The 22,097-nt window shown below is 38.8% G+C and overlaps 1 protein-coding gene across 1 annotated transcript; it reads right to left on the reverse strand.

Moving 5' to 3' along the window:
• LOC131657858 (uncharacterized) lies at window positions 1–771 on the reverse strand. Its single transcript, XM_058927212.1, has one exon. It carries the CDS (start codon window positions 769–771, stop codon window positions 1–3), a length of 771 nt encoding a protein of 256 aa, XP_058783195.1.
• Window positions 772–22,097: the final 21,326 nt, after the last annotated feature.

Here is a 22,097-nt window from a genome sequence, read left to right on the forward strand (position 1 = left end):
TCATGCATAACACGCCATTTCCACTTGCTCAAAAAGAGATAAATTCACGGCACCCACATCTTTAATTCCCAAGCCCCCTTTATCACGAGTCTTACAAACGTTACTCCAACTAACCCAATGAATAAACCTTTTATCCTCTTTCCCGTGCCACAAGAAATTGCTTTGTATCTGACGAATTTGTTGCAAAACTTTGCAAGGAGCTTTGTAAAAGGATAGTGAGTAAATAGGTATAGTGTTAAACACCAAATTAATCAACACAACTCTCCCCGCAAATGATAGCTTCCTACCCTTCCATAACTCCAACCTATTCTTGACTTGGTTAATCAAATCTCTCCACATATTAATCTTCCTCGAGATGTCCCCGACTTTGACTCCAAGAAACTTAAAGGGGAACCTATGAAGATCACACGCGAAGAAGTTCGACGCAACTTCCATAAGCCAATCTCCCACATGTATGCCATAAAGCTTGCTTTTAAGGAAGTTCACCTTCAAACTGGACATCATCTCAAAATCTCTAAAAATAGCCTTCATACACCACAAGTTGTCACTATTCCCGCGCGTCATTATAACAGTGTCATCTGTGAATTGCAATAAACTAACTTCCTCATCTTCATTAAACCGGAAGCCTTTAAAATCACCGTTCTCCACCGTCTTATTCGTTAAATAAGTCAAGGCCTCCATAACAAAAAAAAGGGAAAGAGGATCGTCTTGGCGCAATCCCCTCTCAACTTTGAAATCTTTCGTTGTACTCCCATTGACGATAACTGACATAGTGCTATTAAAAACGCTTGTTTCGATCCACCTTAACCATTTCTCCCCGAAACCCATCTTAGAAAGTAAGAAACGCAAAAAATTCCAACTCACGCAATCGTAGACTTTTTCAAAATCCACTTTCAATATCATACAACTTCTTTTATCTCTTCTAGCCATATCCATCACTTCGTAAAACTATTTAAATTAATTTTCTTTACATTTATTTATACTAACAAAAGGTATAAAATAAATAAATACATAATGACTCAATTTTTTCTAATATAATCTACCACAAAAGTGACAGATGACCTCATTTCAATCATTATTTTTTAACTTCAACTTTCTTCATCTTCATTCTCTTCTTTCAATTTCAATTTTAATTATAATTTTTTTTACATTTTATTTTCCCACACTTCCTAACTTTTATTTTTAACTTTTTCTCACTTCAGCTTCTTTTTTTTTACACTGTCAACCAATGACGATCATGTATTCTGCCAAGTCAAATTGAAAATTTTAAATAACTTCAATGACATGACATAATGATATATTTCTATTGGATGACAGTGTAAAACTATTTTAAACTGTCAATGCATATTCATTAAACCCTTTTTTTTAAAGTCGTGTCTATTTTTTTATAATACAATGTAATTTTTTATTATTATCTCCTTTTGATTTATATATATATATATATATATATATATATATATATATATATATATATATATATATTATTTCAAGTATGATATTATGTCAGGAAAATTTCGTTCTGATTTTTTAGTTGGTAATCACATTCTTGATATTAGTTTTTCCAAGTTGACTTGTTATATATCTTTTTCGAATTTCTCGTCAAACTTATCAAGATTATCAAGAAAATCAAAGGTCATACTTCATTGGTTCAAGTCTATGTTGACGACATCATATTTGGTTCAACAAACAAAGACCCTTGTGAAAAAATTTCATTGATGATGCAGGAAGAATTCGAGATGTCTATGATGGGTAAGATGAATTATATTCCCAGACTACAAATTAAGAAATTAAAGAATGGTATCTTCATAAACCAATCCAGGTATTACAAAGAATTGTTGAAAAGATTTGATATGGACAATTGAAAAAGAATGACTACTCCAATGGGCTCCGGAACATATGTAAATCAAGATGAATCCGATGTTTCAATTGATATTACAAAATATCAAAGTTTGATTGGTTCATTTTTATTTTTAACGGCAAGCCGTCCTGACATAATGCATAGTGTTTGTATTTGTGCTCAATTTCAAGCGAATCCCAAGGAATCTCATCTTGCCTCGGTAAAGCAAATCATGAAGTGTCTCAAAGGGACAACAAACGTCGGTCTATGGTATCCAAAAGATAGTGTATGTGATTTGATTGGTTATTCTAACTCTGATTATGCATGTTGTAAAACTAATTGTAAAACTACAAGTGGTATATGTCACATCCTAGGAAATGATTTAGTATCAAGGTCCTGTAAGACACAAGCATGTGTCGCTCTTAGCACGTCTGAAGCAGAATACGTTGCAACAGGAAGTTGTTGTGCACAAATCCTTTAGTTAAAGCAACAACTTAGTGATTACGGTTTAAATCTTTGATGCATTCCATTAAAGTGTGACAACACCAGTGTTATCAACATAACCAAAAATCCAATCATGCACTCAAGAACCAAACACATAGACATTCAACATCACTTTCTCCGCGATCATGTTCTTAAGGGTGATGCTGAAGTTTTGTTCTTGGATACGCATAATCAATTAGAGGATATTTTCCCAAAACCGCTTGCAAAGGAACCTTTCTTCAAGATTCAAAGAGAACTAGGCATATTGGATGAGCATGATGATGTATGATGATTACTCAAAGACTTTTTTTCAATCATACTTGGAAGGACAACATTCAATTTCTTCATTTAAGGTACATGTTAAAAACATCATTTTTTAACTTTTTCATAATTTCATTTGTGTAAACCTCCCTTAACATGTTTGTTTAATCATATTATATGTTTTTATGTTGCACATACATGTCCTTTATATGTTTGAAATATGTGTGTGATGTTAAGACCTTTAAATTTTTCCATGCAAAGCTACTGTTTTGAAGTTGTTTTTTCAACTTTTCCTACATGTAACCGGTTAACCAAATGTGTTAACCGGTTAACACCTTCAATTTTTCAATCTCCAAGTTACTGGCTTTACTGGGCGCATGGGTGTAACAGGTTAACCTAATTATGTTAACCAGTTATATAAGCTCAAACATGATTTTTTTTATAGCTTTCTCTTGTTTTAAATATTGTTTTTATATCTTTATTGTCTTTATTGCATTTAGTGTAGATGTTATTTCTTGGTCAAAATCTTCTTCTAACTCATTCCTCTCGGTAAATGACATTATCACCTTGGTAAACAACAATCTTTATTACCCACTCATGTCTCAACGACTACCAACATAATCCCTTAATTACCCACTCACCAAATCTTCCTATTCCTATAAATCACTTTTCTCTTCTATAAGCATAACCCACAGCCTATAAACACTCAAATATGAAAATCACAATCCCTCTCTCCAAAACGCTAACTTTTCTTCCTTCTAAGCTCCACCAATGGCACCTTCAAGGAAAGACAAAGGAAAAGTTCATCTTGGTAATTTAGTTTCCTTCCCATCCTTAAGCTTTAACTATGGTAATTTAGTTTCCTTCCCATCCTTAAGCTTTAATTTTCCAGCTATGCTTCGATATCAAGGAATATGTGATTTTATCGGTGATTTTGGTTATGTCTACCCAAACTTGGTTAAGGATTTTTATGCAAATTTATCTATTGGGGATGGTTGCATTGTGTCTTCAAATGTTAAGGGGAAAGCAATTTTTCTAACCATGAAAGAATTTGGTACTTGCTTGGGTTTTCCTTCCGATGGGGAACTGTTTACGGTGATTTCCGGTAAACAACCGCTAGTCTTCCAAACTATAATAAATATGATTTGGTTACTCGCAGGATCGACTAGATTGATCCTAGGACATAGTCAAATAGGTTGTTATTCATGATAGTTCGAATTATGTCTATAATTGGTGTGTCTCGAAATAAGAAATACTTGATCAAATAAATAAAGATTAGCAATCACCTTGTTATACACGTAAATATAACATCAGCGAAAGGTAAGTTAAAGATAAAACATAAGACAAAACTGTAAAGGTGCAAGAATCTTAAAGTGCAGAAAAGTAAAATGCTTCGAAGATAAATGACATGAAAATAAAGAGTTCAGGAATGTAAATGACAGAAAGTAAACAAAATGCTGTAATATCGAAAGATACTTGAATAAAGGAAAATACACATGTATTTAAATTGGTGTTGGTGTCATACGTACATTTCTCAACGAACTCTTTCTCTTAACACTTGATACTTGAGCAATATGTGAGTGATTTGTACAAAATGAACACACGGAATCCTAACATTAAGACCCTTATTTATACTAGTTTCGACCCTAACGGTCCTACACTAATCTAACGCCACGTTGCTCGCAGAAAATCCAGGGATGCCATCTGTCTTCGTGCGGTTACATAAACTACTTCGAAATTCAAATCATCCTGCCTGAATCCTCCTTCGACGCGTGACAACATAATTATAATCGAGAATGCCACGAAACACGCTGAGCTTCAGTACTTTGCATATTTCGCAAAAACGTCTAAGTCCCAAAGATCATTCTTCTCGAATTTAGCTTCGGTGCTCACTATTTTTGTTTCAACTTAAACATCATTCTCGAAGCATGGCCATTAGTAGCCATTCTTTATCTTCAAAGATGGTTATCAGTAACCACCTCCTTCGAATTTCAGACCTTCGAAGGACATTTCTCCCCAAATGAAATCTTCAGCTAACAAATTGCCCCCAATAAATGCCTGTTTCGAAAGACAAGAGAAATAGGCGTTTCTTGCTGTAACAAGATTTCGTTTTAGAGTTCCAAGATCATTGACTGACGTCATAATCATTTATGACTCTGTTTCCAAAACGTCTTGTCATTTTCAAAAATGTCTACTCATAACTTACATTCCCACGTTCTGGTCTTGCTTCCTGATCATTACTCCTACATACTAGGAGTAAAGCTAATAACTATTCGACCGCCGTTGGATTAAATCAACGTCTGCCGCGTGTCTCTTGGTTTTTACCCAAAAGATTTGAAAGGGTTTCCGTTAAACCTTTAAATACCTGAACTCATACTCTCATATAACTTTCACCTCTATTTCCTCATTCTTTCCACAGAAAAGAACGTCTCTGGTTCCATTCAAACCCATTTCTCAAATCAAACTTACTCATGGCGTCTTCTTCAAACGTTCTTCAACCTGCTTTGAAACTTCAGAAATCTACACAGACGGGGAATCAAGAATACATACCAAACCCAAATACTGCAGAAGTGTGCGCCATTTATGCTTCTCAGGTAATCATTCCCTTTGAACTTTTTGGAAAAACTCATGCCTTCATGGGTCCTTTACCAGGAGAAACTAACTCTTCTCTGAATAAATTCTTTCCTGCTTATTATAAAACTAGGCCTTTAGTTAGTAAGAACAAAATAGATGAAGATGGTCGTCCTATCTTAGCAGATCCTGATAGTGCAGAAGACATTTCGACCGTAACCCCTTCAGCCCTAGAGAAAATTAGGTTAAACTATATAACCAATTTTTTGAGAGTTTTTAGGTCAATTCCTTTAGCAAAAGACCCTGAACTGTATTATGCCTGGCTAACAAGAGTAGAGAAACACAAGGCTTCTTTCTGGAAACAACTGGGTATTTACGATTTAATCCAACTGTCCAAGGCTGGTTTAGAGTATAACCAAACCATGTTAGTGGCATCAGTTCATTTCTGGGATGCTTCTCATAATACTTTCCATCTTCCGCGTGGAATGGTCACCCCCACTCTTTTCGACATAGCTGCTATCACGGGGCTTCGACCAACTGGAGAGACCTTTGACCCTAATGTTATGGATACCGATACCATTAACTTTAGCGAAGCAACAGTTACTTATACTGCGTTCATTCAACAATATCATGACGAAAACAATGAGGTAGTCTCAGACGAAGAGCATATTGCTTTCTTAGCCTTATGGCTTTCGAGGTGCGTTTTCTGCTCCAGGTCCATACAGGTAGCAAAGAGATATCTTTGCATGGCCAATCAACTACACGCTGGAACACAACTGAACCTAAGCCAGTTAATTCTAGGGTTTCTCTATGAGAACCTAGGTGAAGCAACAGACCTTGTTAAGAATTATGAATCAGGATCTCTGCTCTTTGCTGGTCCTTTCTGGTTTTTGCAACTGTGGCTTAATGCTACTTTCGAAGCTCACCTCCCATTTCGAGGTACTGTCAACGAAGAAGATCCAGACATCAAAAATCGAGCTGTAGAAGGAACCAGGTTGGCTTCGCTAACTCCTAAAGAAGATACTGGGAAGCTTCGTGAACACTTTTTAGCATATGTCATGATGTTTGCTCAGTGTGATCAATTTAGCCCTCCAATGGCTCCATTTGTACAAAGGACGGTGGGTCCTGAATGGTTCACTCGAAGGTTTCCAGCGACGTCCTCAGATCAACAGACTGAATCTGTAATTATTTGGGAAGCTTTTCTTACCCCAAGGTTGTTCTATCACCGTCTTCGACCCTCCAAAGGCCAATGTGTTCTTCTCTGCTACCAACCAAATTTGGTGTCGAGACAATTTGGATTGGTTCAAATAAAACCCAAATGTCTGTATGAGAAAAGGAACCATATGTGTCTACACACTTTGTATCTAACTGAAGATGAGTGTGAATCAAAAATTGCCAGATACACTGGTGTTACAAATCTCTCTCCTATCCCTTTCGAACCTGCCTTTTATTCTACTCCAGATTTCCAACAATGGTGGACAGATTACTACACCATGCAAATCTTCGATGCTGAGAGTCTTACTCGCGAACTAACTGAAGCTTTTGATGATGTGCAGGAAAAATTTCACAAAGGTACTTCGACTCATATTAAAGAAATACAAGCCTTTCAAAAATTCTTTGAAACCATTTACAGGCCTGATGATCTTAGTCGGACCGTTCGTGAAGCTGCAATCATTTTGCGCGAAATGTTCTCTGCTAAACTGGATAAGTTGAAACTGCCCTCGTCTGTTCGACCAGAACTACGTTATGAAGTGGCTTTCAAACTTAATCCTCCAAAATTCCCTCCACTGCCAAGTGCTGATTTTGGTGTGGCTTTAAGCCCTCCTTTCCCAGACTGGTTCGTGTGTGGGAACGCTTTTAAAATTCTTCAGGAAAGCACTAAAAAACGCGCTGAACGAGTGGTCCCGACTAAGCATACCCTGGATACTTTCAAAGGACACCTTCATATAGATCTTGAACATGTTCGTGTCTTAACTCCAATACCTGAAGGTTTGGGTTTAGACAATTTTCGACTAACTTTTCTTTCTTTTGGCTAAAATACTGATTTCAGTTTCAACTACAGCCGTAGCTCGAAAGAGAAAGATCAAAGAAGCCGCTGTACAAAAGGATTCTGGAGTTTCGAAGAGCAACAAGGCAAGTAGGAGTGATTCTACCACGACCGGCAAGAAACCCACGGTATATACACATTTTATATTCCAATTGGTATATTTCTGTGGATAGTACTTACTTTGCTCAATTCATATTCTTCAGACTTCGAAACCTCCGGTGCACTCGAAGCGAAAAGATCCTCAAACCGTTGTTTCAGATGATGAAGACAAATCTCCTCCTCGCACCAGGCAAGGACACAAGAAAAGACAGAAGACTGTCACTCCTTCGGGCAAAGAAAAGGGGTCTGGTTCTTCGAAGATTACTTTACCGGATGAAAAGGTATCTTCAGAAGAATCACCTTTAAAAGGTGGTAGCAATGTTTTTGTTGTTGAGAGCCATAACTCGAGCCCAGATAACATTCTAGCCAAGGTATTTGGATTTCCCCATCTCATCATCCCTATAAATTTTAACTCAAAATAATTAAGTTAACATTTTACCTTATGATTGTAGGATGATGTTGGGACAGCCACTTCTGACCTCAAAGCCTTCACTCTTAATATTGATCTTGATAGCCTCCAAGGTAGATACATATTCTTTTTACGGCAAAGAGATTTCTTGCAACTTTCCCACCATAATATATTCTAATTACTTCACGCAGGTAAGTCTCATGTGCTTTCACCAGTGGTCGAAGACGCTCAGCCTCTTGCGACTATCATCCCTAGTATAGCAGTCAAAGAAAGCCATTCAACTGATGATTCTCCACCTACTCACAAGAGCGAAAAAGCAGATCAACAATGTTCAGGTAACCACAATGCAGCTGGTCATCCAACTGGTAGTGAGGATTCTTTATCTGAACAAGATGTTATGGAAGAAACCTCCAAGCTAGCCACAGTAGTTCCTCATGAAACTACACCTTTTGGGACCATAGTTTCTCCTAAAACTACTTCGACGCTTGCCCCAGCAAAGCCCACTCCTTCAGAATTGGAGCAGCTTAAACAAACTGATCCTCTCAGCTTCCTCAAGGCTATAATGGATACTGATAACATTTCGCCTTCTGAGCTCGAAACTTCTCCAGCTGTCCAGCCAGAATCTGGTGACAAAGAGGATACTTCTGTCCTTCTTCATCAGATAAAGGAAAAGTTCTTCGAAACCAACCTCGTCAAAATTCTTAGCAAGGATCCTACAAAAAGTCATAGCTTGAATCAACTTCTGAAAAAGGTGGATCTACTTCTGGTTTCGAAAGAAGTCTCAGAGGTGATTGTTTTGCTGGGTTCTTTGATCGAACAACTTCAATCAAACATTCTTCGACGTCGCAATATTGAGGAACAACTTACTGTGAAAGTGGCTTCTCATAGTTCATCCTGGAAAGCCGCTACTGATGCGTCGAAGAGAGGTGATGCTCTCAAGCTTAAACGCTCAGAGAAACAAAAAGAGTATGATGAATGTGAGCGGAATATCCAATCCTGGAAACAGGAAATTGTCCAACTGGAAGAAAAGATAAAGGAGGCTGAATCTCGTAAGGCAACCATTCAACAGTCCAGTGAGCAGGAATTGACTGAAGTTGCGCGTTTAGGAATCCAGCATTTCGAAGCTGCACAAAAACTTGTTCCCGAAATTGACGACCTGAAGAAACAACGGGCCTTGATTGAACTTCGCATGTCTTCCTGGGAGATTCAGTATTCGAAGATAAAAGACACTCTTCCTGGAGATTTTAATTAGTCCTTTCGAATCTTGTAATGAATTTTCTGTAATGCACATTGATTTATCTTGTAATCGAATTCCACCAGGAATATATCTATGTAGACCTTTTGTTTGCCAGTTTACATACTCTGTTCCATTTTGCAATGATCATGGGTGACACTTTAGCAATTCTTCAAATCTTGCCAAAATATATTTAATTGTCACAGTAATCTTAATAAATGCAAGCACGTGACCTGACTATCCTTCACACTCCTTCTAGTCTAGACTTGACGTTTCCACTCCCTTAGCCGTAACCATCATTTAAGTGATGACGTCACTTCCCTCAAAACGTCTCTTTTAAGACGTGCGTGCACCAGTTTCTCATGATTACATTTCAACTTCCCAGGGCGGGAAACGGCGGAAGTCATAACTCCTCTTTGGAATACCAAATGCAGTCTAATCAATCATTACAATTAAACCGTCCCTCTATTGCCCCAGGTCTATATAAAGGATTAACATCGCACTTCCTCTTTCACACTTGCTTGAAACCTTCTGCTCAGAACTTTGTTTCTCTTTCTCCGTTTTCTCAAAAAACACAGAGTCTTAAAAAGAACAACCTTTTCAACCTTTCCTTCTTCACATGGCGCAACCTCTTACTTACAACAACATCAGAGCTTGCATAAAAAAGGAGTTCAAACTCTCTGAAGAAGAGTTTGATGAAAACTTCATCAGCATCAGTGCTCTCTTTGCCAATCAAGAACTCGATTTCTATTATGAAATCTTGGAGGGACCTGTTTATCCCAACATGCTGGCAGATTTCTGGATGTTTGCGTCTCTACGCATAGATCCAGAGGGCAAAACTACTATAGTCTCTGAGGTTCGACATGCCCAAATCAGAATCACTCCTTCTACCATCTCTAACTTGATGAGATGTAACAACTCTGGTGAGACCTTTGATGATAACAGCTTCAACATGACGACTCACCTTCTTTTGAGGACTCTTATGGACAACGATCCTTACAGCGCCAAAGTCATCAGGGTTTGGCATCAACTGCTCGTGGGTAACTTTCAACCACGAAACCATGACCAAAACAGCATCATGGTGGAGGACTTGGAGTTTATCCTCTGTGCCCTTCGTGGGAAGAAAATCAACTTCCCCTTAATGATTTTCAAAGGGCTTTTCGAAGCCGTTTCCATGGCTGCTGCCCGTCAAGGGGTTGTGACCTGTCTTTCATATGGAAGGCTCTTGTCTTACATATTCCTTAAAAAGGGAATAGTGAGAAGGATGCGCAACTCTGGATCCATGAACATGTTCGAGGCAGAGAGCTTGCCCCTGTTGCCTTTGGAAGGCTTAGACCAGAGGATCAACTAGGAGGTGGTTTAGTCTAGGTTTTTATTTGCTTTAGTTTCTTTTTTTTTTGTAACCTTCCATGTTTTGGAAACCAAATCTCCTGTAACGAATGTATTCCCTCACTATTAATGGAAGATGTTTTTGAAATTTCTTCGTCTCTTTCTTTTTATTTTGCCATACATGTTTGGACAACAAAGCCATTTTGGTATTAGTTCAACCATTTTGGCTTACGTAGTATACTTCAATATCTACGTTTTTGCAATCTTTACTTCATGCATGCTTGGTTTGTATCTCTTTAGATACTTCCTGTTTACTCTTAGGATCCTGCGATCTTCTGCTAACTCTTCTATCTCGTAAGCATTATTCGAGAATACTTTCAAAGTTCGAAAGGGTCCCTTCTTTCGCCCAGTGAACACTGATCCTTGATCTGTAGTTATACTTTCTGGGATTCCAAATCTATATATGATGTGTTTTTGAATAAACTCAATCACAGCCTCTTGGTCCATGTTCGCCAGTGGTATCGCTTCAACCCATTTTGTGAAGTAGTCTATTCCTACTAGTATGTATCTTTGACCCTTAGAGGATTTAGGGTGAATTTCTCCAATTAAGTCCAGTGCCCAACCTCTGAAAGGCCATGGTTTTATTATTGGACTTAACTCATTTGCTAGAGCGTGTTGAATACCTGCATGTTCTTGACATTCTTGACACCCTTTTGCAAATTCTATGCAGTCTTTTAACATAGAAGGCCAATACATTCCATATCGAAACAGAAGCCATTTCATTTTGTGCCCCGCTTGATGTGCACCACACGCTCCACTGTGTACATTTGAGAGAGCCGAATATGCTTCTGCTTCACCCAAGCATTTTAACAAGACCCCTTCAGGAGTTTTCTTGAACAATTCGTTCCCCATCAGGACATATGACAAGGCTCTATATTTCACCTTTCTATCCGTGTCTGTCGAAGGATCTTTTAGATAGTTCACAATTGGACTCCTCCAATCTGTGTCTGCTAAGGAGTCTATATTTAACACTTCAAATTCTTCTTTGCTGGCAAAGCCTAATTGTGAATTCTCCAGGTCACTTGGGGAAAGTTTGGTAGCCATTGCTTTTCCTCTGACTTCGATCAGTTCTTCTAATTTTTCTTTCGATACCTTATATCCCGAGGCTAACTGTGCCAAATCATTTGCTTCTTGATTCTTGGTCCTCGAAACGTGATTTAACTCCACATATTCGAATTTTTTAAGCAGCCTATTTGCTATGACAAAGTACATGATCAAGTTTTCTTTAATGCATTTGTACTCCTTTGTTAGTTGCTTAATCACTAGTTCGGAGTCTCCTTTAATTTCGACTCTGGTTGCCCCCAATTCTAACAAAGCTTCAAGTCCAGCAATCAGTGCTTCATATTCAGCTTCGTTGTTGGAGCATAGAGGACCTTCGATCTTGTACTTAAGCTTTGTTGGAATTCCATCAGGAGAAATTATCAATATTCCAACACCAGTTCCCTCTCTATGAGTCGAACCATCGAAGTATAGCTTCCAAGGCTTTAAATATACATATTGTTGAGGGTTCTCAACTACTGCATGGTCAACAATGAAATCTGATACAATCTGACCTTTCATTGCCTTGAGCGGTTGAAATATTAGTGAGTACTCAGTAAGGGCTAAAGCCCATTTGCCAATTCGACTATGCAATATTGGCTTTGATAGCATATGTTTGATAACATCACAATGAGACGAAACATAAACATCAACTGGCTTTATATAATACTTGAGTTTGATACAAGAGAAATATAAACAAAGGCAGAGTTTTTCTATTGCGCTATACCTAGTCTCTGCATCATTGAGTACTCTACTTAAATAATAAATGGCTCTTTCGATGCCATTTTCATCTTCTTGTGCTAACATACTGCCTATTGTATTATCTGAAGCTGAAATATACAGGCGCATGTGCTTCTTCCCATTTGGGGGAGACAAGATTGGTGGATGGATCAAGTATTGCTTGATTTTATCAAAAGCCTCTTGATGCTCAGCACGCCATTCGAATTTTCTTTCTCTGAGACGAAGTAGAGGGGAGAAAGCTTGCGTGCGTCCACTCAAATTAGAGATGAATCTTCTCAAGAAGTTTATCTTCCCCAGCAAGGACTGCAATTCTTTCTTCGTGGATGGAGGCTTAGTTTCCATGATAGCCTTCGTTTTATTCTGGTTAATTTCTATTCCCTTTTTATGAACCACAAAGCCCAGGAAATCTCCAGCCTGCACAAAGAAAGCACATTTAAGGGGATTCATCTTTAAGCCATGTTTTCTCATTCTCTCGAATGATTGGCTTAGATGATCGAGATGATCGTAATCTGAGACAGATTTCACAACGATGTCATCTATGTATACTTGCATGAATGTTTCTATAAAATCATGAAATATAGAATTCATTGCTCTCTGATAGGTTGCCCCAGCATTCTTTAAACCGAAAGGCATTACAACCCACTCATAGGTGCCTATTGCCCATGGGCAACGAAAAGCTGTTTTAGATACATCTTCTTCTGCAATGAAAATCTGATTATAACCAGAGTATCCATCCAACATACTTAGATATTCGAAGCCTGCGGCTGAATCTACTAATATTTCTGCCACAGGCATGGGATATTCATCCTTAGGAGTTGCTGCATTCAGATCACGAAAATCTATGCATACTCTTAATGAACCATTCTTTTTAATAACTGGTACGATATTAGCAATCCATTCGACATACCTTTTGGTTCTGATGAACTTACATCGTAGGAGTCTTTCGACCTCTGCTTTAATCTTCGAATGAATTTCTGGTGCGAACCTTCTACGAGTTTGCTTGATGGGCTTTTTTCCTTCCTTTATGGGTAACTTTAATTCGACCAAATCGCGCCCTAAACCAGGCATCTCGTCGTAATCCCATGCAAAGCAATCTTTGTTCTCCTTCAACAACGCGACCACTTTTGACTTCAACGTTGGCGCTAGTTTCGCACTGACGTATGTTACCCTCTTTTGATCTCCATCTCTGAGATTTACTTCTTCGAGTGGATCTTGGGCTAACATTTTGATATTTGATCCCATTGGGTCCTTCTCGAAACCCAGAGGCTCTTCGTCGTAGATTGCATCCAATCTTTGACCTATCTCTTCTCCTGAGATTTCTTTGACTCGAACTTAATCTTCAGGCAGTTGAGGGATCATATATATCCCCAAATCTGGAGTTTCTTCCTTTTTTAGACCTTCATTAGACAACATGTTTGACAATTTGGCTTCGAGAGCCGTCTTTCTTTTATTCTCGGCTACGTAAGCCGAAATCTTTTCGAAAAATGATGACTCAGACATCATCAACTTCGTCATCCCAGCTTGTTGGCCGTATCGTTGGATCATGCTCTATTGGTGCGGTATCTTCTGGGCCATCCATTATTTCTCTATTCCACTGAAATCCATTTGGGTGCAAAGATAAATAATACAATGCATTCTTATTCGGGGTATATATATCTTCCGCAGCATGGCAAGGCCCTATGTTTGCCAAGTTCCTATCGAAGTTAGTTTTATTAACCTGGTTAACTTCAGCCATGTAGTAACTTTGGTCTCCCTCAATATTCTCAACTATGCCATCTTCTCTCCAAATGGTTAACCTTTGATGCATTGTCGAAGGGACAGCAGCAACTCCATGGATCCATTCCCTTCCGAGCAAGAGGTTATAATTTGCTTTTGCTGGTATGACCATAAACATAGTTGGCCTTGTGACTGATCCCACCGTGAGATTTACTTGGACAACTCCCAATGTTTGCCCTATTTTGCCTTCATAGTTAGACAAAACCATGTTATGTGGCCTTATATCAGTATCAAACATACCAATTCTTTTCAGCATGTATTGGGGCATTAGGTTCACTGCTGCCCCTCCATCTACCAGGACTTTATTAATTCCAAACTTTTTCAATCTTAGCCCTTATGTAGAGTGGCTTCAAATGGTTTCGCATACCTTCATCAGGCCTTTCGAAGAAGGCATTCTGCTCCTCAACTGCACCGTTGTTCAGCACATAGTAACACACAGGTCTGTGTTTTGCCATCTCTTCGACGTCAGCCTCCTCACAATCTTCAACTTCAGTTTCTTGATTAAACTCGTGAGGGAGTACAGATACAACATTGCAGTTTAGGTTTATAGATGATACTCCATCAGAGTCAAAATCATTTGTCATTCTATCATCCTCTTTCCAAAAGCTTGAATGCATCCTCTCCTCTTTTTTCTCGTTCTCATAATCGAACAACTTGCGCTCCAACGGAGGTTTGCTTGCCTTTGCCCCCTGCATTGGGATTTGATTGCTACTTGTCTCTCCAGCCTCCCTTGGTTTGAACTCCCTTTGGGCTTTCTTCATCCTCTAATGCCTTCTCCATTGGGATCTAGACATAGGATTTTTCCCTTTGTAATTCTCCAACCTGTACATCTCTCGATTGGAGGTGTGGAATTGCTTTCTATATGCCATTGCGGTTCTTCCTCCTTGGTCCCAACTTCGCCATTTGTTGGTTCTAGCACCAGCTTGCATCCATCTATCCCTGGGTATGTCTGCAGGAACCTTAAATGTAACCCTTCGAGTTCTAGGGTGTGGGCTGTCAGGCCTTCTCGATGGGGTTCGATCATCGAACCCAAACAAGTTAGGACGCAGTCCCTGGGTCTCCTGACCCATATAAAGATACACCCTTTCGAATGATCCTGCTAGCAGTTCGTCATAGACTGCACCACATATAGGGCATAATGCAACTTCAGAATTGTCGCTGTGACACCTGACCAAGAAACCAACTAAGCTTTCTTCAGACCTTGGGTACACTTTCAACAGCAGGTTTCCTCCTTTCCAAGGTTGCTCTAATCTTTCTTGCAAAGCCCTCTCAAAATTGGCCTGGATCCTCCGGTTTGTCATAATTGAACATCTTGGGCACATCACCCTTTTTCCTCCATTCTTTATATGACAATTCCAAAGATAATCTTTCAAACTGTTTCCTCTTGGTGGAATCTCAAGGTTTGCTTTCTCCCACATCAACCATTTTTCTAGTTCTTCGATTTCAGATAAGGGACGTCTAGCATTGACCATGTTAACAACCGCCGGAGGAACTTCAGAAATCTGTATCTGCTGATGCTTCACCGTGAGGTCTTCAGTGGCCTCACTTGTTTTTTCTTTCGGATCTTCAGTCATTTCAGCATCGAAAGATCCTTCAACCTCAGCATTGAGGATCGGGTTGGCACTTAGGCTTTCAGTAGCCTGCTTTCCATCTGAAATTGTCTTTGATCCAGCAGCATGAATTTCAGATACTTCCACCATGTTGACATCAAATGGTTCACACAAGTTAGTGTCAGCCACGTTCAAAGGATCGGCATCAACCTTCATAGGGTTCTTGCTTTTGTCAGCGAATTTCAAACGTCCATCCTTGATAGCATTCTGGATTAGATCCCTGAAAACAAAACATTGTGAGGTTTTGTGGCCTAGGAAACCATGATATTTACAAAAACCTCTCTTCTTCCGTTGTTCTAACGGAGGAATTTTAGAATTAGGAGGCACTATCATTTGGCCATCTTTTACTAGTAAATCAAATATTTCGTCACACTTAGTGACATCAAACGTATAAGTTTTCTTGGGAAATCTATCACTTTTATCATTATCTACTGGATTTCTTCCATTAGAAGGGGTGAGTAATTTGCAAGCATAGGGTGGCGCTTCTTTTAACTCGGCAAGATCTATTTCGACCTCTTCCATGTCGCATGAGTCTTCGAAAGGTTCGCCATCAACTTCGTCTGCTTCGACGTATGCTACTCTTTCCTTCTTATAACTCTTACTTGCTCTGGCCTTTTCTGCTTTTAACCGTTCGACTTGTCGAACTCTATCTGTCAATTGGGCCATATCTCTCAGGTATTGAGTATCCAGTTTCTTTCGAATTGAATAATCTAGGCCACCTGCAGCCATTTCAACTAATTCATGCTCCGAGACAGTCGTGAAGCATCTTGATTTCAGCAAACGGAACCTGTTTAAGTAATCGTCAATAGACTCCGAGAATTTCCTCTTGATGCTAGCCAATTCTTTCAAACTTATCTTGGTTTGACCCATGTAAAATTGTTCATGGAATAATCTCTCCAAGTGGGCCCATGCATCTATAGAATTTGGAGGTAAGGTAGTAAACCAAACAAACGCATTTTTTGTCAGCGAACTAGGGAAGTATTTAATCCTTAAATCCTCATTCCCTGCTAAGTCCTCGGCTTCTGTCAGATACCTGGCAATATGTTCCACCGTTGATTCATTCGTGTCCCCTGAAAACTTAGTAAATTTTGGCACTTTGGTGCCCCTTGGCAACTCTGTTTACATGATATAATCCGCTATGGGAGATGTATAATTTGGACGTCGAAGTCCAGTACTGAGGCCATTATTGGCCATAACTCTCTCTATCATAGCGGTTAAGTTATTTTCTGTGGCTAGGTTTTCTCTCCTGACTCTCTGAACTACTTCGTCTGGGTGTTCATCCCTACCTACTACCCTTAATCTGGGCCTTTCCTCCTCAAACTCTTGTTGAACGGGGATAGTTCTTCGGTTCGAAGCCTCTAGATCTATTACCCGATTCCTTTCGACCGTTGTTGTTCTCTGTGGAGGAATTACGCCAGCAGTGGTTGCACCAGGCGGAGGGACCGCATTTTGGATACGTTCTAGAATGGGGTCTCCTTCTCGATAAGAGGATTGGTTATTTCTCCGCCTGGGTTGTGGAACACCCATGAATTCTGCCATTCGATTCATTTGGGATGATATCTTTTGAAAAGTCTCCATATTCTCCCGATTAGTACTAGCAATATTTGTTGCTAAAGGATTTAAGATTGACGATAATTCTCTGGCCAGGGTCCCTAACATATCGTGATTACTTGCGTCCATCTCTTGTCGGAATGCTGCTTGATTACTTGTGGTAAAATTGGGTATTTGGGCAGAGAAGCCAGTATTTTGTGCGCTTCGACCTACTGAACCAGCATTCGGCGAAAATGTCGCGGGGTTAGTTGTAGTGTATGTAGGTCCTGCTCCTCGTGTACCTGTCATGTATGGATATGGCATTCCATATTGACTGTTTGGTCTCCATTCGAACGCGGATGATCCAGGGGAGAATAAATGGTTTGCAGCATTCGTCGAAGCAAGTTGCATCTCGCTTGCACTTGAGGATGGAGGTGCGGTAGTCGATACCGAAACTGGAATAGTCCCTGTTGTTGCTGTATTGTTTTCAGGTATAGCCTGGGAACTATCCATGGGTCTCGATCCATTCGGACCTGGTATATTTTGCGCTCCTTGAGTAGAAGTCGAGACATGCGTAGAATTTTCCGCTCCTGTTCCTGACCCTTGTGGGGGATCTTGATCTCCCCCCGCACTGGTCGTAACGACCATTTTCTTGTTGTACCTTCGTTTGGGAATTGGTTGTGCACTGTTTGTTAATTTACCGTTCCTAAGGTTCATACAAGGTCTTGATATTTTCTAGACATAACAAAACAATCGATTAATAACAATCTATTTGACACTGTCCCACCAGGTGTGCCAATTTGTTTACGGTGATTTCCGGTAAACAACCGCTAGTCTTCCAAACTATAATAAATATGATTTAGTTACTCGCAGGATCGACTAGATTGATCCTAGGACATAGTCAAATAGGTTGTTATTCATGATAGTTCGAATTATGTCTATAATTGGTGTGTCTCGAAATAAGAAATACTTGATCAAATAAATAAAGATTAGCAATCACCTTGTTATACACGTAAATATAACATCAGCGAAAGGTAAGTTAAAGATAAAACATAAGACAAAACTGTAAAGGTGCAAGAATCTTAAAGTGCAGAAAAGTAAAATGCTTCGAAGATAAATGACATGAAAATAAAGAGTGCAGGAATGTAAATGACAGAAAGTAAACAAAACGCTGTAATATCGAAAGATACTTGAATAAAGGAAAATACACATGTATTTAAATTGGTGTTGGTGTCATACGTACATTTCTCAGCGAACTCTTTCTCTTAACACTTGATACTTGAGCAATATGTGAGTGATTTGTACAAAATGAACACACGGAATCCTAACATTAAGACCCTTATTTATACTAGTTTCGACCCTAACGGTCCTACACTAATCTAATGCCACGTTGCTCGCAGAAAATCCAGGGATGCCATCTGTCTTCGTGCGGTTACATAAACTACTTCGAAATTCAAATCATCTCGCCTGAATCCTCCTTCGACGCGTGGCAACATAATTATAATCGAGAATGCCACGAAACACGCTGAGCTTCAGTACTTTGCATATTTCGCAAAAACGTCTAAGTCCCAAAGATCATTCTTCTCGAATTTAGCTTCGGTGCTCACTATTTTTGTTTCAACTTAAACATCATTCTCGAAGCATGGCCATCAGTAGCCATTCTTTATCTTCAAAGATGGTTATCAGTAACCACCTCCTTCGAATTTCAGACCTTCGAAGGACATTTCTCCCCAAACGAAATCTTCAGCTAATAGGAACAAATCTGTCAATGATACACTTGTGATTGGGAAGGGTACGAGCTACTTTAGCATCAGCCGTGTATCGAAACAAGATATTGTAAGCAAGAAATCTAACCTACTTATTTACTTCTCATTAAACTTATTTGTAAGTGACCGTATATCTGGATAGTTATCTCCGATTAATTAGTTTGATAAATTGAAAATTATGCCACCTTTGCATTTCAGATATTATCGGAAGTGTATTTTCGGAAAAATCAAAAGTCAAATTGTTTAAAACAGCTAATAGATAGATATTCGAAACCATTTTAAAAATGAACAAGAGTTGGTAGATATTCGTTTAAAAATGAACAAGAGTATGAATTTTGTGATGACATGTTGCAGTAGATTCGTACAGAGGCCACCAACTAGGGTTTGGATAGAAGTTGTGCATTTGTAATATTGACATGCGAAAGAAGTGGGAAATATAGACGTCCTCTCTGGAATTTGAAATGTATGACACTGGTTCAAGAAAAATATGAATGCCCATTTAAGTTACGTGGTTATTCGTTGGAAAATAATAAATGGAAATTTAATGTGATATGTGGTTTACATAATCATTTATGAGCATAATTAGTCAATCATCCAATTGCATGTCGACTATTGTCGGAAGAGAAGGGATGTGTTTTTGACATGACATTGACTTTGGTACCTCCCAAAAACATACTTGCAACTTTGAAGCGCAAAAGATTCGGGAATATATCAAATATCAAGCAAGTGTACAATATGCGCTATCAAATTCAAATTAGCGCTTCGGGGGGATCGAACTGAAATGCAACACCTCTTGAAACTTCTAGATGATAACAATTACGTTTCTAGGCACCAGAGGTGTAATAATGGAGTAACAGTAAGAGATATATAGCTCAATATGTTATCCATTGTGCTTAAATTTGATTTAACGTATAAGACCGACAAATACATGCTTCCATTGTTGGAAATTGTTGGTGTTACGTCGACTGAGAAGACGCATTCTGTTGGTTTTGCATTTCTAGAGTGCGAAAAAGAGAACAATTTTGCATGTGCTTTAGAGGTTTGTCGGTCAATGTTGAAGGACCAAAATGATATGCCGAAATTCATTGTTACTGACCGAGATACTGTATTAATGAATTCAGTTGCAACGGCATTTTCCACTTATGCATTATTTTGTAGGTATCACATTACTAAGAATGTGAGGAGTAGGATTAAACCCATGGTAGGGACAAAATAGATAGCAGGTGGAAATAGAAAACTGGTCAAGGCGGGCGTAATTGTGGAGAAAATTATGGTTGCATGGAATGTTATAATAGATGCATCTACAAAAGAGCTATATGATGTTGTTGTTATACAATTACAAAAAGTGTGCGTGAAATATCCCGATTTACTAAAATATGTTGAAAGCACAATTTTGGACCAGTTAAATGAAAAGATTGTTTGTGCTTGGACTGATCAGGTTATGCACCTTGGAAATACAACAACAAACTAGGTTTAGTCTGCTCATGCTTGTCTGAAGAATTAGTTGGGAAATAGCAAGGGTGATTTGTATGCGGATTGGGAATCTGTGAAACAAATGATACTAAACCATCATAATGAGATACACACATCATTTGGTCGTAGTATCATAGTGTTGGAACACAGGTTCAAAGACAACACTCTATATTCTCAGTTAGTCCACAACATATCTCGTTAAGCTTTGAATTATAGCTTTCACGAAGCCGAATGAGCTTCTAATGTAGGTTCCGATAGCTCAAAGTGTGGTTGCACACTTGTGAAAACATATGGTATCCCATGTTCTTGTGTCATATCAAAGAAGGTGAAAATTGATTGCCTGATACGAATGGACGAGGTCTGCAGTTATAGAAAGAGGCTTAGTTTTTGAATATGACGGTGTTAGGAAAGATGGTAAATCGAATATGTCCATCCTGACTGAACGGGAAGCGATACAAGAAATATTTTTGAAAGCATATGACAACACAAAACTCCACATCAAAGAGCAATTGAGGAAGATTGCATTCCCATAGACCACAGATTTGAAACCACCCTTTCAACCGATAAAAATGAAAGGAGCACCTAAGAAGGTGAAACCTACAATGAGCGACAATTAAACAACGAGGAGTCCATTATATTTTGAACATGTAGACAAACTTTTTCCTGATTCACCGACTCCAAAATCTCAAAAAAGTGTTTTCAAAGGAGCCCACATTAGCAAACCACTTCCACCAAAACTACAATTTATCGAGGAGATGTCGATTTTATGCATAATTACATTAAACAAATCATTAGTGTCAGGGGTGGTGGTAATTGTGGTTTTCGGGATGTATCTGGTTGCTCGGTAAAAGAGAAGAGGATCATCAACTTGTATGCAATACTCTTATCTGAGAGTTGAGGAGCAATAGAAAATTATACACACGGATGCTCGGGAATAAAGATAAAATTGAAGAAATTTATCATGCTCTTGTACCTTGCGTCAATGGGCATGCACCTGAGGAATAATGGGCGCGCTTCCTTGAGATGGGTCATCTCATAGCAAGTGCGTATGCGAGTGTGTGTATTAAGCTTACAAGATACGTTTTCTAGGAAACTTATTTCCCACTATGCACTGCGCCACCACCAAATCCCAATGATTGTATCACCTGTGTTGGGTGGGTTTCAAAATCGATGCATTTTCTTCAAGTGTATTTGAAACCTGAATTCCCTATACCACGTACATCCCCAGAGTGGGCAAATCATTATGCAATTCAATTTGAGACTTGGCCGGACCAATTTATTGGAAGGATGCAAGAGTACACCAAATTGAACAACATTGAAATAGAAAAAAATAAGGAAAAATCAAAGGGGGTACCACTTGTAGATTTGGTCGACGACAATTATTTCGCCTCAACTAAGTAGTTATTTATCATTTTATTGTATATGACATTTTGTTAATGTATTATGTTGTGGAATATAAGCATTTTATACTTTGTCCAAAAATACCAGCTTTCCATACAATTAGCTGCTTCTGTTTCTGATGTAACATCTCTGATACATTCTCTGTCAACAGATAGAGTTTGTGTGGCCCATAATATCATCTCACTACTATAAATAGGATCATTTGTCATATTGTTTCATACCAAAATACAAAAAACCAGAATGATCATCAAATGATATGTTGGAAATGTTCATTTTATCGACAATACACCATCCAAAGAATTTAAGATCAACGAGTACACCCCTCTTGAAGATCTGCAATACATATTGCAGAACATTCTACCATATGGTGATAATTGCAAAGTTGTGAAGATCTAGTACCGCTTGCCATCCATTGACACCGAAGGGAAGCTG

Source organism: Vicia villosa, linkage group LG3 (genome assembly GCF_029867415.1).
Source record: "Vicia villosa cultivar HV-30 ecotype Madison, WI linkage group LG3, Vvil1.0, whole genome shotgun sequence".
NCBI classification, from domain to species: domain Eukaryota; kingdom Viridiplantae; phylum Streptophyta; class Magnoliopsida; order Fabales; family Fabaceae; genus Vicia; species Vicia villosa.